We start from the raw sequence: 15947 nt of genomic DNA, 5'->3' as shown, positions 1-15947 counted from the left end.
GGAAGTAAACAAAAAGAACAGAACGATGCATTTCCACATGTCAGCACCAGAGGGTGTCAAGGTTACGGGGTTTATTTATCATATATGGCAAATATTTCATTTCTGGATATAAGAACAGTTTGTTCAGATAAATTGACATGCACTGATACAAGATCAATGTATATTTTATATATATATATTAATATATGTATATTTTATATATATATATTAATATATATTTAACTAAATGACAGAGGTGCAAAAGAATTAAGAGAAAGTGTTCTTAGTGCAGGTGGTGGCGTTGGCAATTTATATTGTGAATTATTTTGCAACTCCAAGCGTTCGACTGAGCTCTTCAATCTGTTTGACCAGGAACTGCTTGTCGCGGGCCTCCTGTTGACCACAGACCAAACACGTCATTTGAAAAGCTGCAAGTCCATCCCATTTGAACTAGGTGGACCTCACACAATAGCTCACTCACTCAGACAAAAATTCAAAACAACAAAGCAAGGCAAACTAGTAGTAGTGGAAGTATGTGGCCACACATACATACCAGTTTAAGCTGAGCTTTGAGCAAGTCCACACTTTTTCCGTAAACGGAGGCTAAGGCTATGAAATAGCACATCACCACACTGTTGGCAAGATAATAGCTCTGTTAATACATCATACAAAAGTCATTCATTAAAATATTGTGCGTAACATTCTAGTTAACTATATAACATAGCACTCACCTAAAGAAAAGAAACAAGGGAATGGAGAAGCGCTGTGAGCCAATAAAGTAGAGGAAGCCTTGTGTCGTTAAGGAGAGGCTATAGAACGAATCAGGAACGATTGCCCACATTGAGACGAGAGAGTGGAAGGGCCCGCAGCTCATCGAAGGGTGGATCCTGAGCGGGATATGAAGACACGATCATACTCACTTGAGTGGGAAGGCTGGCACAGGATGTATTTACTTAAATAGGACCCCTTGTCCGAAAAACATTCATTGTCGGGAGTGTAATACCGTCGTGTCTATACACAGCGAGCTACTCACTCGGCAATGCTGTAGATCAGGGCTACCAGCGCGAGGCTCCAGCCAAACAGCAGCACCAGCAGGAAGAACACCTTGGACTTGGTGGAGCGAAACGTCTTGGCGGCCGGGCGGCAGTTGGAGAAGAGTGTTATCTGGTGGGCCCAATCACCAGGGATGATGTAAAACAGAGACAATTTTTTTTGGATTCATAATATATATATATATATATATATATATATATATATATATATATATATATATATATAGGAAGAAGTACATTATTTTGACACAGAAATCTGTGAGGTGTATCTGTAGCACAGTGCATTTACACAACATAATTAAATCAGGGTGGGAGGGATATATGTTTGGAAATCATGATTTGAGTTCAAATTTGAGTGTATGTATCAACGTGTTCACCTTCTTAGCGTAGAAGACAATCACAAATTTCAAAGTGTTAATGAGCGGCAGCAGAGGGCAAAACAGAGCCCCTGTCCACACGACCGTCTGTCCGTACACCAGTCCCAGGACATTGACCGGGACTAGAAATTCCTGACGGCCTACAAACTGAATCAGCTTGTTGGATGAGTTGTCAACCACCATCCTGGAACACAAGCGAGCCATGGATCCATCAGACTGAAGGTTGTATAAAATCATCCTTACGTCTCTCACTCCGTTCATTTTGAACACTTTACCTGCGTGGAAACTCGACCAGCACAAGCATTGCAAGGGTGATGAGCAGGTCAAACAGGGTCAGTTTGTACATCTCCTGTCCCACTCGGGTCTCCCAACACTACATAAGGAATTATATGTCACGTCACCTCATATAGCAACCCAGTCTCACTGAAATACATGACATTGTCACGTCACGTTATTTAATCTATTCATTCGTGATCTGGGACACGTGATTTAATTTTTTTCGTGCCAAAAGCCCACATTTCTACCTCATTCTAAAAAGATGAGATGAAGCAGCTACCTTTTTTTCCGTCGCGGTGTGCCTACAGAGCAGCGCATCTGCATTAAATATATCCGTGAATTGTCACAATTTCTCAGAATCAAAAGGTGAAAGTAGAAACGGGTGGCCAAAAGCTGTGATAGTTAGAAATTTTAAATTACATGTGTCCCAAATCACGAATGAATAGATTAAATGACGTGACAGTGTCACGTATTTCCGGGAGACTGGGTTGCATATAGTAAGGCACAGAGTACAAATAATACTAATCATTGATTAAAAAACGGCCAGATAACCCTAGAGCACGAGTTTTCAAATGCACCTTCAATTCGTGTCATACACAAAGCAGTAAAGTGAAAGGATGAATTTACACTATGTATGCATGAACCATGTAGCATACTTACTGGGTAGCTCTTGTGGTTGTAGTGGCATAATGCACATTCCTCAGAAACCCCTTCAAAACAGGTTATCTGGCTCCACAATGTGAACAAGAGGACACCCAGACTGACCATTCTCAGAAAAACTGACCTATGTAAGAGAGAGAGGGAGAGAGCTCAACACACACTTTTCCTGAGTCATGAAATAATTTTGTTGGAAAGGTTAATCAACTGACTCTTTGTTTGCTATTGATTTTTGACACAAATGCATGTGTTGTTTACATCTACATAATTTAAGTTGTTTAACAATCAAAAACAGTGTCCCTTCCTCTATTGCTCTCTCATACATACCCACATACATAAACACAAACATACAGGAACACATGCATACAAACGTACATACCTACATACATACACAACAGTTAAATGCACAACACGGACAAACCTTAGCAAGGCCACAATGACAGTGATGCTGGGGTTATACCGCTCCAGCAAGGCTATCTGGTCACAGAGCACGGGAACAACGAAGTTCCCCACGGTGATGACGATGGAGGGCAGGTACTCATAGAACAGCCCAAGCACTCCTGTCTCTTTGACTTTTCTCTGCCAGAGATAACACGTACAAAATGAAGCAGACCACCATATGATGAGCCAAAGATAACTTGATATGTGGATGACAAACAAACGGAGATAGAACCACCCATCACCGACCTGGCTGAAGGTGGTGGCTTGGTAAATGCCGTAGAAAGCTGCGATAATTAGGCCGAAAGCAACGAGAGACAGAAGAATACGCGACGAGTACAGCAATACTTTTCGACGCAAGGTCAGAGAGGCAGCCTCATTCTTTATCCTCTCCTCTTCGAGGTCCACCTTGGTCCAGAGAGACAGAGACGGAAAAGGAAAGAAAGTAATGTTCAGGTTTTTGGGGACAATAACTTTATTGGGCATGGAGCAGAAATCCTATAACTTAATCATATTTGAGGCCCAAAAAAATAGAATAGCCTCTAACCTGAAGCTGGTAGTGAAGGTTTTTCTGTTTCAGTTTCGTAGCCCTGTCACTGAGGCAACCAAAGTCCCAGCCAGTGAACACAATCCTACTGTAACTGCCTGTGGCGCCGCCTCCTGTTGCCACAGCAACACGAACAGCAGTCCCCGCGCTGTGCAAGCAAGCAGTCAACAATGGGGAATACAGGTTATCCTTTTGACTGGTCGTTTATCACGCACACACACACACACACACACACACACACACACACACACACACACACACACACACACACACACACACACACACACACACACACACACACACACACACACACACACACACACACACACACACACACACCAGCCTTATTGCCTCAACATCTAACAGTTTGGTGCATCTAAAAGTGTGTCTTCACTGGAACTTACCGTGCAGTGATGCAGATGAGACAAAAGGCAAAGTAAAAGACAGCAGTGAAGAGGTAAGCCAGTGGGATGTTGTAGGAAAAGTCACTTTCTGCCACCATGGTGTTGCGGTAGTAGCCATAGAACAGGTAGGTGTACTCCATGAAGCCCTACAGGAACAAGGGCGCACACAGTTTGTCGAACATGATAATTATCAAGTATTTGTAATTCAAACTTAATGATGGGAAGGAGGATACAGTGTATGTGAAGTTAAAGCGGGTAGGAAATACACAAATTTTCCAGACAAATGTTAATTATTACAGAATCAAATGTAGACCAAGAAGAGGAAAAACGAATCCACCTAATCTAATCTTCTTCCAGGTTCGTATCCATAGAAGGGCATGGATGCGGGTGTGTTTGTATTTCTCACGGTTCCAGAAAGTAAGTCCAGGAAGTAGCTGAAGTATCTCACGAGAGGGTCTGGTTTATGGTCATACTGTCTGCATTCTGCTGTGCCTGTCAACACAACACAAGAGCCTCAGAAACCCTGAGCATACCTTCTCAGAAATAACCTCTTTCAACAATTTGGTTATTTAAAAATAAATATATATATAATAAAGGTTATTAGTGTAATGTCAATATTCACACCAACAACGTTTAAAACATAACTAATAAAATAACTAGTACCGCATTATTTACATTATACAATAATGTGGTACTTTTTTCTAAGTATAAGAAAATGCCTCCAAGAAGCAATAGTTTGAGGCATTCAATTGAAGCTGAATATATAATCCTGCATTTCATAGAGGCCAGAAGAGTAAGTAAGACTCTTAATGCAAGGAGACTAGAATCTGTACAGACCGTTATCTGTCATGTTCACAGAATCTGACGCAACAGATCTGAACACAATGCTGGGGATGAGGACGAATCCAATGATCAGCATGGAGGACAGGAAGTTGAGGACCACCAAGAATCGCAGGAACAGGAAGTAAGACTGGACACCATCTCCAAAGTTCCCTGCAGTACCATCAATGAAGAAAATGGATACGCTTAGAGAAGGTAAACAATGTGACCAATATATTCAAATAGTGTTTGGTTTTGCTGTATCAGAAGTATTAATTAATGTTTAAATGTATGTTTATTCACACTTATACATATATATTAAGGGTGGGCATCACAGGATACCTCACGATACGATATGATATGCGATACATAGCCCACGATACTGATAATATTGCGATACAGCGATTCTGCGACAAACGATAAATGTCTAACGAAAAATACAAATAACCCTGAAAAGGGTAAAGTGCAGGATATCTGTGTCTTCATGGTCCAAACTAAGTTTTTCAGTTACTCGTCTTTGGCCAGTTAACTTCCGTTCAAGTTTCACCGGATAGAGCGAGTACCATTAAGGCTCAGTCCTTACTGCCGTTGTCCTTTGCTGCATATCCTTCCCTCTCTCTTACCTATACCTTCCTGTCTAACTCATCATGAATAAATCATAAAACAAAAACAAAAAAGATTATATGGAAAACAAATATTTAGCGCAATGTATTGATTGTTGTATCAGACGAAGAAGGGCAATGATATATCGCGTATTGATATTTACACACATGCATACATACACACACCTCCAATCTTGTTCAGGGACCTCCTCCAGAGTGTGATATAGTGCAGGAATCCTCCGATACTTTTGCGGGCCCGACTCAGCGATTTGGCTTTGCTCCTCTTCCAGGACTGGAAACTGGACAACACTGGCACCTGCATCTGCTGGACCTGACTGTAAAAGATGTGTCACACATTCTTTCAACGATACAGATCATTATAATATCGCCAGCGTTGTTAAACATTCATAGCATAGATTTAACCCTTATAGCTGTATCCACACATAACCATCATCACAATTGTGATCATAATCCTGTTTAATCCCAAGATTTGTAATCAGGGAACCATCAGACCAATCAGGGGGCCTACCTGATGGCTCTTTTCAGGGCCATTGGCATGGGGAGTGCTCGGAGGTCTTTCGGGGGTACGGCCGCCTCCTGCCCTGCATCCTCCTGGGCCGCAGAGGCTGGGCGCCAGTTAAACTGAGGGCCATTCTGGTCGGACCGTGAAGAGGTAACCCGTCGCAACCGTGGGGATCCCTGGTCGCTGGTGTAACCAGTTCCTTGGACTGGGAGGCAGAAGGAATCTATTAACTACAGTATGAATATGTAACATTATGGTGTATAATAAAGATCTTTCAGTAGGATATAGGTTAAAACAGTCATAACTGATCTGCTGTTGTGTTTAACAGAGTTGTTGTTGCTAATAGGTGGAGGCTGTGTGGTCGTACAGGTGAGACCACAGCCTCAGCTTACCTGCTGTAGCAGAGCCTTGTCTCTGGAGCTGGCTGTTCATTTCCTAGGGACAATATACTGTCATGTAGTACTTTTTTAAAGATGTAAAGCGTAGCCACATTTAATCCAGCATCCACTCGAGCTCAACGGAATAATGTGATCTTGATTGGAAAGAGGAAACGGTGTGATTCCAGTTATGTCTCTCTCTCTCTCGCTCTCTCCCTCTCTCTCTCGCTCTCTCCCTCTCTCCTTTTGTATATGGACTTCGACCTTTGTTATTGAGAACACAGGTACTTCCTTGTGTAGTTAACCCTTTATCTTCAAGTCAATTTGAAACATTGCTGTACTAATGTGTCCACTGTGATGCTAATCATCCCCAATTAAGGCCTACATTTTTTTTTTTTAAATAAAGACAAAAAGTTAGCATATGTCAAAGAGTTATTTTAAATATATTTTCGTTTGTCTTTGCCAAATACTCAACTGGTCATACAGGTTCATTTGATGCAGTCTCTGGCAGAAAGTTCATTTGTGGGCTGTTATCATCTCAAAAAGTTCCCTTCATTAATTCATTCGTTAGACGCATGTATTGTCACTTTCTTTGTGTTGTCAGGTAACCATGGCCAGTGTGTGTGTGTACTCTGATTGAGTAAAAGATGAACGCTAATGCAGATCACCTGCCATTGTAAACAACACGTGTGGGTGCTATTACATTAGGGTATTTTATACAAGAATCCATGGATAGATTTGTTCAATGATTAGGTCTTAAGACCAATCAGAGCACCAGCTTTTCTTAACTAAGTTGATCCTGCTTCTGTCATCATCCTTAATATTCTCTCCATAGTATGAACTAAACACATTCCAAGGTTTCCTGAAAAAATACATGCAAACCTTTACTGCTCGGGTCAAGCCATCTCGATTTAAACAAATTGGGGCTGGAATTGTCTCTTGAACACAGCGTCGGAAGTCTCTATCCAGCCCTGATGGTACATGTGAACGCAAAGATATGTAGGCTATATAACAGGACAACATCGAGCGCGTGCGGACTGCACTACCTCAATTTGGAGATAATTACTCAAGAAGACTGAATTCACATCAAAACACGATTTGACAAAGGAATCAACCTCATGTCCCGAAAACCTTTAAAAGGTGACTCAACAAAAACCTTCTCGCCATCTATTTACTAATCTAGATTGGGAATTGAACAGTCAGATTACGGCATTCCTTTTGTGCCCCTGTCCTAGTAAACATCTTCCCCCGAACATGTGAATGATGCAACAGCAAAAACAGTTGTCTTGTTTGTGAGGAAATCATTTAATGGAAGTGTAACAATCTTTGCAGTTGGCAAAGTAAATAACAGAGCAAACTAGGCCGAAGTTAATAAATAGGTCTCAAACATGAGCTAAAATAAAAATATATGTATTTACTGCGACCCTGCGATTACCTACAAAACACGATTGATTTCGTACAAATAGTGATAGTTACTTTTGAGATGGCAGTCAACTGGTTTGTAAATCCAAGCACACAGTTGTGCTGTTGACTCAAGACTCTCGGCAATAGATTACCTCGACTTTGAATGTCATGTTTGTTCCAAACCTGAAGTGGTTCTTTATTGCAGTCCAGACAGTATGGCAGTGAAGTAACAACCGTGATTCTGATCAAGGCCTCAACCCTTTGAAACATGACTGATGAGATGACACAACTGAACGGATCAAACCATTTAGGCAACACATGAAGGAATGCTCCGAAGACTTGATTGATCCACAGTAGGGGGATTCTAGCACAGGTACCCTGGCAATTTATAAATTAAAGTAAACAGTTAAATGTTTTTTATTTGTATTTATCATCAATCCTATTTTGAATTTATAGTTTAGTCTGCCTGCTTAGTTATGTTCACAACTTTGCCTGTACTGATAGGTGTAGTTACATATATAGTACATAACTGCATTATACAATTTGCCTGCACAAATACCATTCTGAGAACATTGGCACATATAAAACTAAAATGTCTGAGTGTATTTTGGTTTTTATCACAAGCGATAGTAATATTCTGAAAACACAATATCTAAACACAAAACCACAAAACCCACTCCAGCCAGGTATATTACAGAAGAACTATCTCTTCACTTGTCTCCCACTTGTGAATTATGGAGCGCATTGTTGGTCTGCCCATGATCCCTGAATCCATATAACTCTCTTTATTTGAACTATATTTCATGTTAACCAACCCCAAATTTGAAGAATTGCTTCAAATCGAAAACAAGGGTTCTGGATCATTGTCCAAACAAAAAACAAAAAACCTTTTCATGGCTTGGAAGTAAAGTATCCTCACACAAAAACAGATCATCAATGCGTGTGCTGAGTATTATCTGTGTACATCTCATTGTCACAAAAATAGCATTAACCGATCCCAGACGTAGTTCGCCTGGTGTGGCATAATACTTGCTGGGGAGTATATATGTACAGTACGTTCAAATGGTTTAACACACTATTTCCTGGAAGTGTTGCGTCGTTACGTAATCATGAGTTGGAGCTTCCTGTGAGGGAGAACATTATACTGACACAGGAACGGCAAAACATTTAAAAATTGGTAAACACGACAGCATGTAATTTGCAATGTAAATTCAATGTTAAGCTGTATTGGCATACCCAATCCACTGTCACCTCCCACCACTCAAGCTCAGTCCTGCTTAGCTCGAATACCCTCTTTGAGCTTATCCTTACTTTCCATCTCCTCCACCTTTCCCTCCTCTTTCTCTCCCCTCTTCTCCCCCCTCTTGCCGCCTCTCGTCAGCCGACCGAACACGATGCAGCCGACGGCGAGGACGTGGATGATGAAGTAGATGGACGTCCAGTAGTGGACCGTGTCGCCGGCCTTCAGCAGCACGAAGCCCATGCACATGTAGTCGTAGGCCCGCATCTTGAGGAACCAGTGCACCCAGTCGAAGGCGCTCTGGCCCCCGGGGCCCAGCCGGGCGCGGACCGACCCCTCCATGGCCGACTCGGCGGCGATGCACAGCGGTATGGTGAGGAAGGACAGGTAGTAGCCTGGGTGGAGGCCGTGCCAGTAGGCGCTGATGAACATGGTCCAGCCAGCCCTTTAGGGGGAGGCGGGGGGCATAGTAGATGGTGAGATGAGGAACGACGTGGTAATTTAACTTATATGATCAACATTAGCCTGGCTATTGCCAGTCCAAGCTCAATCGTAGATTGCAAGTTGGTCTGGAGAAGCTGCTGTCAGTTTCTTCAGCTCAAATGGCCTGATCAATGGGCCTAGTTTAAATTACTCTGTACGCAATTGGCTGCTTGCTTACCTGTCGTCATTGTGTTAAACCAGCCAATAGCGCGCCAGGTGGAAAAGCCAGCTTGGTGACTGGCTCCCTCAAAAACGTATCGAAACTAGAAAGAAATGTATTGCTCTTCTCCAGACCCTTCTGCAGGGCAAACTCAAACCGCCGGCAGAATGGCGGGGCTGTGGATAGTGAAGCTCCTTCTGAGCAGCAATGTATTTAATGTCCACGTCCGAGTTACGGTATAGTTTCCCGGACACCTATAGTTAACGCTAGGTTCTGTGGCTTAATTAAAAATACTGAGCTTCCAGCTAAAACTGTGGGTCCATTAGTCAGACATGAAACGTTGGCTGTATTCTGAATTTAAGATTAAATGTATATATTCTTGCCAATCTGCGGCCAATAATAGGAACTGTGTAAATATGGAAGGTTTTTTCAAAGATTTGTCATCTGAAATGCTCCAGTGATATACCCAAAGCTACACCCAAGACACAACGCCATGTGTCTCTCTTGATCTTAGACTGCAATACATTTCCTAAAACCCCACTTAGTAAGCAATACATGCCACTTTCACAACATTCTTAACGATTGAATATTATGAAAAGAATAATTATAAATTGAAATACTTATAAAACACCAATCCTCTTTGGGATTGCACCATGGAGGAGCCAGTGGGCCTACCTGAGGACGTAGGCCTTGAAGGGGGAGTTGGGGTAGATGTAGTGGTGCAGCCACCACTGCACCGTCATGTTCCAGTAGCGCATGCCGTGGCGGACCTTCACGCAGAAGTCTGTGTTGTAGCAGTCGATGTTCTGGATGGTCTTGAAGTCGTAAGCCACCGGGGCGTTAGGGTCGGGGCTGTAGCTGACCGTGGGCCCCCCTCCGGGTTTGGACATGGCCCCCTCGGGGTAGCAGCCCAGTCCGGCGCTGATGCAGCCCGCCTCCGCCGCGCACCACGCCGCGTAGAAGCGCATGCGGAACACGAAGAACACCGCGGTCATGTAGAACAACCTGGAAACAGAGTGAAAACACCAATCAATCATCTCTGACAAGTGACAGCTGATGTGGTGCTAGGACGTATCTGGAATCTTTTACACCTCAACACACACAGACATTTGATAGGAGGCCGGGTAGTATAGCGGCAAGGGAGTTCTACATCTAACTGTACTCGGTTTGATCATAATTGTCTGCAACAAACCTATTGGCATCTTTGTCTAACTAACACCACCTGTTCCTAAGTTACATGCATCTGAATGTATTTTGCTTTGGATAAAAGCGCCTGCTGAACGACCAGTTAACAGTAAATAGGCTGTAACCAAGCAGAGCACCTTGAGGTGACATTCTGTGTCCCCTATACCTGAAGAAGAAGTTGTCGTTGAGGAAGTCATCTGTGCGGACGTAGCCCAGGGGGAAGACAGAGTTGACAGCCAGGAACAGGGCTCCATAGACAGGGACGAGCTTCAGCCGCTGTAAGCAGGGGGCCACGGCGGGCAGGGTGAGGGGGCTGGGCTGCCTCAGCCAGTCCACGTAGGTTTGGAAGCGGAAGAAGGGCCCTTTGAGGACAACATGGAGGGATGAGGTACAGGGAGTGGAGGACAGCGTTGACAGAAGGAATGAATGAGGATGATAATACACAGGGATAATACGAATACCGCCAGCACAGTGAAGGAACACAGTGGATTTGCAAGAGAGCAAATTCGGGGTGGTGGCATAAAAAAGAGGCAGGAAGACAAGTGCAAGAGTTACTAAGTATCCAGGCAAACTTATTAGTGAAAAACGAATATGGACTCACACAATATTGAACATGTGGCAAAGAGAGTGAGACAAAGAGAGAACAAGAGTTAAAACAGGATGGAAAAGTAAAAATCACATCAAACCACAGCACAGAAAACACAATTTACACACACAAAGATCATGCCTCAGTATAAAGTTGGGAAGACAACAAAAGCGTTAGTCCTTCAGTCAACTTGATTGACATACCTGTCATGATGCCCACGTAGCAGTAACTATAGGAGAGCATGTCATAGAGGGAGGGCTCTGCAGACAGCCCACCTATGACGGGGGATTTGGAGAACGAGCTCACTTCCTTCTTCTTCTCCAGGTGGTAACTTTGCACCTCATTTGCTAGACTCACCATCTTGTTTAAAGGACATAAGAAGACCTTTAGTTTGTCTCTCTGCAAAGCCGCATCAACATTTGATCAATGGAATATTTCTCCTTCCAATACACAAGATGCAATCAATCTACCAAAATCTGAATGAATCCCTTTTATAACAACAGCGGCAAAATCGATTGCGTTGATGATTTCCAATCATAACATGTAAGATTGAGCCCTGCCCTTACCAGTTGGTCGGAGGGAAATATTCAGAATTCATAATACTCATTAACATGGTCTGTCCACTCTGACCGGCTGTGAAACTGTGTAACGTGAATGAGCGTAGCTCTGCTGGTGGGGTGGGGTTGTATGAGTGGGAGGGGTTCTGGGAGTGTCGATTTTAGAATTATTGTGGACAAAGAGAGACATATGGCATGGCAGGCTAATTCTACTTGTACTTGTAGAATATATCAGCTTCAGGATAGGGTTTGATTGATAACATTAAGTAAATCACTAATGATTACCATTGACAACATACAAATATGTTGAGGTTATAAAAATAATGAAAGGTTTTCTATTGCTTTTTGCATTTTCTACCCACGTCCACTGGTTTACAAACTTGAACTTGTTTGCATGTCAGTATGAGGGGCTGTTGTCAGACATATGTATGACTTGACAAACAGATGAGAACTGTTCTGCAGAGATATACCGCTGGAAAGAGGGTGACTTGGTGGTGTTCTGTGGTACCTTGAGGGTGAGCAGAAGCTGGATGGCGTTGGCGAATGGCGTTGGCGCCGGCAGACCAAACCATGTGACCAGTCGGAAGAATAGGAGGTAGAGAAACGTCCACCCGAGGCACAGGGCTGGGGCGCACCTGCTCGATGGAGAAACCACAGCATGGAGTGAGGGGCGTCTCTCAGCCATCACTAATACTCTTATCATCCAAAACAATGGCATGGTTCGACACATGCTTGAAACACTGCGGGATAAGGCGCTCACCGCCAGGTACTCTTGATAATTATCCATGTTCCAATCACTGTCACCAGAGAGTGGAGGGCGTGGATCTGACAGGTTGCTATGGTGAGGGACAGTCCCAACAGCAAGCCTGCTCCTTGCTTCACGGGAGGACCTGGAGGGGAAGGATGTAGGCAAAACCAGAATGAGTGTATTGGGTCAGAAATACACGTAATACCACAAAGCAAGTTTGATTCAACATGCGATTGAAGTAGCCCTGACATTATTTTATCTACAGTACAAAGCTGAAGCACTCGGTATGTTTACTGTCAACACCTGCTGTACGAGAGACATAACATTACTTATGCAATATCAAACATGCAGCTAGTGCCATCTTGACATTCTTCACGTCGCCTGTTTCTTTCACAACAAGAAGGTAGAACAAACACCATCATAGGATATTTCGCAATGTGTAAGTGGACTATCTCATTCATAATGAGGTGCGTACTGATTAAATATAACCCAGTTATTAATAGCTATTTTTAATAGCTCTGTAAAATGAGTTTGGGCAAGGTTTCGTACGGAGACACTCACTAAGATAACGAAAGAGGAAGCCGACGGGGATCGAGGCAGCTAGTACCCCTAGGTACACCAGCTCATCAGGAGACATCGTTCTGCTGCGAAAAAACAACGGGATCAGCGTCGACATGGGAAGTTGCATATGATGTATTGCCAGAACACACTGTTGCTTACTCCATTTTCAGTTAAGTATGCTTTCAGAAATAGTCGCACAAATTGGTCCCATGTCAGTTTTGGATAGCTACCTCTACCAGATAGCTAGGCATAATTTCAACATTAATAGGCATATTGCCAGTACTAGACGGGAGCCCAGCTGTTGGGTGGTAGTAGTTAGCTCCGTACTCCAATCGTCTTTGTAGCCGCATTGTTGACTATTTAAACCCCAGTCGTATTCATCAACCCCTTATCGCTTTATAAATACGAAACGCGTACTTACGTTTATAAAGTCACCAGGGCAGAATAGGAGACCATGCACTCTGAGCTAGCCGTGCCATTCAGTGATGTAGTCAACTGCTCTCTGATTACTTCCTGGATGTGGACACACCGCCCCCTTCATCGGTGATCCAGGGAGCGCAACCGTTGATTGAGACAGAATAATCGTTCAATTTACGAGGCGTCCCATTTTCCTTCTAACTTTCCTGGTTTCACCCGGAAAACGCATATAAATATTCCTATACACCGTGTATTATGGGTGCTTATCAGGCAAAATATGAATATTTGCCATTTGTTTAATACTCATAATTTCCACCTCCATTAAACGTATTCATGATTTGACTATAGTAGAAAGACCCAAAACAAGATATTGAAGTGAAACTTTTTTATTGAAACATTGATCAGGCAGCATCAACCAACACTGCCTGGACAACATCCTTCCTAGTCTTCCTCCTCATCATCAGCGCCTCCGGATCCACCCTGTCCCTTCTTGGCGTTCTTTCGCTTGACGCGGCCAGGGCGTCCGCCACCGTATGGAGACCTCAGGGAGAAGTCGATGTGCTTCTGGCTGTCAAGGCGCACCACGAACGAGGGGATGTTCACCACCTGCTTACGCACGCTGCAAGGAAGAGAAATTGAGATCATTACCCTCTCCAACATGGTAGAGGTTTAAACTCTAGCCTCAAGTCAGGTCCACTTGATGGTTTTAGTCGCTCAACTGCCATTTTTTATTTATAGAAATGTAACCAGTTGTAGTGGGGTGGTTTGTCATAAACACAGAAAAAGTCAAACCTTTAGCTGTAGCCTTGACGCATCAAATACATTTGAAGTCTAAATTTCCCTTAATGTTTTGATCAGGCCTCATTCACGAGGAATTCTTGACACCATAGAGAGTCTGAATATCGAATATTATAATCACTGGCCTGATCAGAGGACCTAGAGTTAGTGGTTGATGAGCACATGCTGTGCATCAAGCCTGCCCGAGGTGCAATCCTCCATACATTACCTCTCAGGCAGTGACATGGCATCGACCCAAGCCCTCTCGCTTGGATGGGATTGGCTCTGGGCAAGTTCTACTGACAAGGTATACGGCTTTGATACCGAAGTGACCTTGGTGATATGCTTAATTCATCTCAACGAAGAGCAATACATGTTGGTGGCCCTCTGATGAAAGAGTAAGCAGTAGGTTTTTCATGAGACTGGTGAAGTGTTCGGCCATACAGAAGTCAGACTGGTAAAACAAGTCAGACATTTTAAACCATGGGATAGATTACCGGATATGTCTCTGACGGATCAGGACACGAGCATGGTGGATGCTCTTGGCAAGCCCGAGCTTGAAGACCTGGGTCTGCAGCCTCCTCTCCAAGAAATCTTCAACCTTCAGGCCGAGGATGTAATCCAACTTCATCTTACCCTCGTCGAGGACACCGATTCTGACAAGACGTCTCAACAGAGCATTACCTGAAACGAATCGATAAACATTACATTATCCTTTTGTTGAAAACTGGACCATGGGTATTACTATTAAGCCCAAATCAAAAAGGGAGAATGGCATCTCCCTTTTATTGACATGAACCATTTTAGTTTGGCCTCATTCACGAGGAATTCTTGACACCACTGAAGATCTGAATATCGAATATTATAATCACTGGCCAATGACAGGTTAGCATCGATCGACGATAGAAGACGACTCGTACCTTCAAAGAGACGCTTGGGGTCTTTCTCGTCCAGGGTGAGCAGCTCTCTGGCAGCCTTGCGGATCTTGGCCAGGGTGAATTTAACTCTCCACACCTCACGCTTGTTCCTGAGCCCATACTCACCTAAAAACACAGTACATTAGTCTCAACTGCAGTTGTCCCATACATTCGAATACATCAATATGTATATGTAAAACGATGATGCCCAATAATTATGTGGCAAGGAACCCTTAGCGTTATACCAATGAGTTTCAGCTCCTGGTCGAGACGAGACTTCTCGAAGGGACGACGGGGGGTGACATAGGTCTTGCGACAAACCCAGCTCCTGGCAGTGGGCATGGTTGCTTATTTTGGCCTAAAACCGAAGAAATTGAAAGTTAATAAAAATTGGGCTAGCTAGTTACCTGCAACCATGAAATGTACAGGTCCGTTTTCAAAAGATTTAACAAGTAAGCGGCGGTCGAAGCTAAGTTAGCATAGCATAGGCCGCAATTGCTAGCCACGTTGTTCAGACCTCGTGTTAGCAATGGAAGTCATGTCTAAAAAAAAGAAAAGTCCCGATCGTATCATGTACTGCATCACAAAACGAAGCAAATACAATTAGGTTTACTGGAGTGGCAAATCTGTTCAGCAACAATTTCGATATTAGTTAAATGAACTCCGCAAGAGTCAACCGTACCTGTGCTCCACAGGCTCGCTAAGTAAAGAGGAAGTCCATGGACGTTTCCAGCGCCTTTATTCAATCCAGGGGAACTACATATCCCATCACCTAGGTATAAAACGGAAGCAGTGAATCATCTACTGCCATAGATCTGTAGGCTGCCATCTACTGGCTAATGATGAAATCGGTGAACCTCT

At 43.5% G+C, this 15947-nt stretch overlaps 3 protein-coding genes across 7 annotated transcripts; all 3 read right to left on the bottom strand.

Annotated features, from left to right (window-relative positions):
• Positions 1 to 56: 56 nt before the first annotated feature.
• On the bottom strand, positions 57 to 7233 carry tmc4 (transmembrane channel-like 4). 3 transcript variants are annotated; one of them, XM_030370487.1, is made up of 17 exons: positions 6934 to 7233; positions 6067 to 6109; positions 5681 to 5879; positions 5338 to 5486; positions 4568 to 4723; positions 4137 to 4222; positions 3731 to 3876; positions 3327 to 3474; positions 3029 to 3187; positions 2763 to 2920; positions 2345 to 2468; positions 1684 to 1781; positions 1409 to 1592; positions 1013 to 1143; positions 711 to 866; positions 533 to 611; positions 57 to 372 (listed from the first exon to the last, which is right to left on the bottom strand). In XM_030370487.1, the coding sequence occupies exons 1-17, from the start codon at positions 7072 to 7074 to the stop codon at positions 301 to 303; spliced, it is 2229 nt and encodes a 742-aa protein (XP_030226347.1). In that variant the 5' UTR covers positions 7075 to 7233; the 3' UTR covers positions 57 to 300. The 3 variants fall into 3 exon arrangements, with proteins under 3 accessions (XP_030226347.1, XP_030226349.1, XP_030226348.1); XM_030370489.1 differs by lacking the exon at positions 6934 to 7233 and adding an exon at positions 6527 to 6545; XM_030370488.1 differs by lacking the exon at positions 6934 to 7233 and having other exon boundaries at positions 6067 to 6309.
• Positions 7234 to 7621: 388 nt separating this feature from the next.
• mboat7 (membrane bound O-acyltransferase domain containing 7) lies at positions 7622 to 13520 on the bottom strand. 2 transcript variants are annotated; one of them, XM_030370528.1, is made up of 8 exons: positions 13397 to 13520; positions 12976 to 13055; positions 12427 to 12556; positions 12175 to 12301; positions 11313 to 11469; positions 10690 to 10885; positions 10014 to 10343; positions 7622 to 9140 (listed from the first exon to the last, which is right to left on the bottom strand). In XM_030370528.1, exons 2-8 carry the CDS (start codon positions 13049 to 13051, stop codon positions 8723 to 8725), a joined length of 1434 nt encoding a protein of 477 aa, XP_030226388.1. In that variant the 5' UTR covers positions 13052 to 13055; positions 13397 to 13520; the 3' UTR covers positions 7622 to 8722. The 2 variants fall into 2 exon arrangements, with proteins under 2 accessions (XP_030226388.1, XP_030226387.1); XM_030370527.1 differs by having other exon boundaries at positions 12976 to 13058; positions 13397 to 13508.
• Positions 13521 to 13762: 242 nt separating this feature from the next.
• rps9 (ribosomal protein S9) lies at positions 13763 to 15858 on the bottom strand. Of its 2 annotated transcripts, XR_003978534.1 has the most exons (6): positions 15769 to 15858; positions 15332 to 15444; positions 15090 to 15212; positions 14667 to 14853; positions 14399 to 14556; positions 13763 to 14011 (listed from the first exon to the last, which is right to left on the bottom strand). XR_003978534.1 is itself a non-coding variant. In XM_030370565.1 (5 exons), exons 2-5 carry the CDS (start codon positions 15426 to 15428, stop codon positions 13834 to 13836), a joined length of 585 nt encoding a protein of 194 aa, XP_030226425.1. In that variant the 5' UTR covers positions 15429 to 15444; positions 15769 to 15858; the 3' UTR covers positions 13763 to 13833. The 2 variants fall into 2 exon arrangements, 1 of the variants encoding a protein (XP_030226425.1); XM_030370565.1 differs by lacking the exon at positions 14399 to 14556.
• Positions 15859 to 15947: the final 89 nt, after the last annotated feature.

Source organism: Gadus morhua, chromosome 11 (assembly GCF_902167405.1).
Source record: "Gadus morhua chromosome 11, gadMor3.0, whole genome shotgun sequence".
Taxonomy (NCBI): Eukaryota; Metazoa; Chordata; class Actinopteri; order Gadiformes; family Gadidae; genus Gadus; species Gadus morhua.
This window is presented reverse-complemented; position numbering and strand designations above follow the sequence as displayed.

Coding starts and splice junctions, on each gene's coding strand:
- tmc4 (XM_030370487.1), bottom strand. CDS start 7,074: ATGTTGTCCTGTTATATAGCCTACATATCTTTGCGTTCACATGTACCA. Junction 2,921..3,028: donor AAGCCACCACCTTCAGCCAG/GTCGGTGATGGG, acceptor TATCTCTGGCAG/AGAAAAGTCAAAGAGACAGG. Junction 1,593..1,683: donor CTGGTCGAGTTTCCACGCAG/GTAAAGTGTTCA, acceptor CTTGTGTTCCAG/GATGGTGGTTGACAACTCAT.
- mboat7 (XM_030370528.1), bottom strand. CDS start 13,051: ATGTCTCCTGATGAGCTGGTGTACCTAGGGGTACTAGCTGCCTCGATC. Junction 10,344..10,689: donor AACGACAACTTCTTCTTCAG/GTATAGGGGACA, acceptor CTCTGTTTCCAG/GTTGTTCTACATGACCGCGG. Junction 9,141..10,013: donor TTCAAGGCCTACGTCCTCAG/GTAGGCCCACTG, acceptor CTCCCCCTAAAG/GGCTGGCTGGACCATGTTCA.
- rps9 (XM_030370565.1), bottom strand. CDS start 15,428: ATGCCCACTGCCAGGAGCTGGGTTTGTCGCAAGACCTATGTCACCCCC. Junction 15,213..15,331: donor CCAGGAGCTGAAACTCATTG/GTATAACGCTAA, acceptor CTGTGTTTTTAG/GTGAGTATGGGCTCAGGAAC. Junction 14,854..15,089: donor CCCCAAGCGTCTCTTTGAAG/GTACGAGTCGTC, acceptor GATTCGTTTCAG/GTAATGCTCTGTTGAGACGT.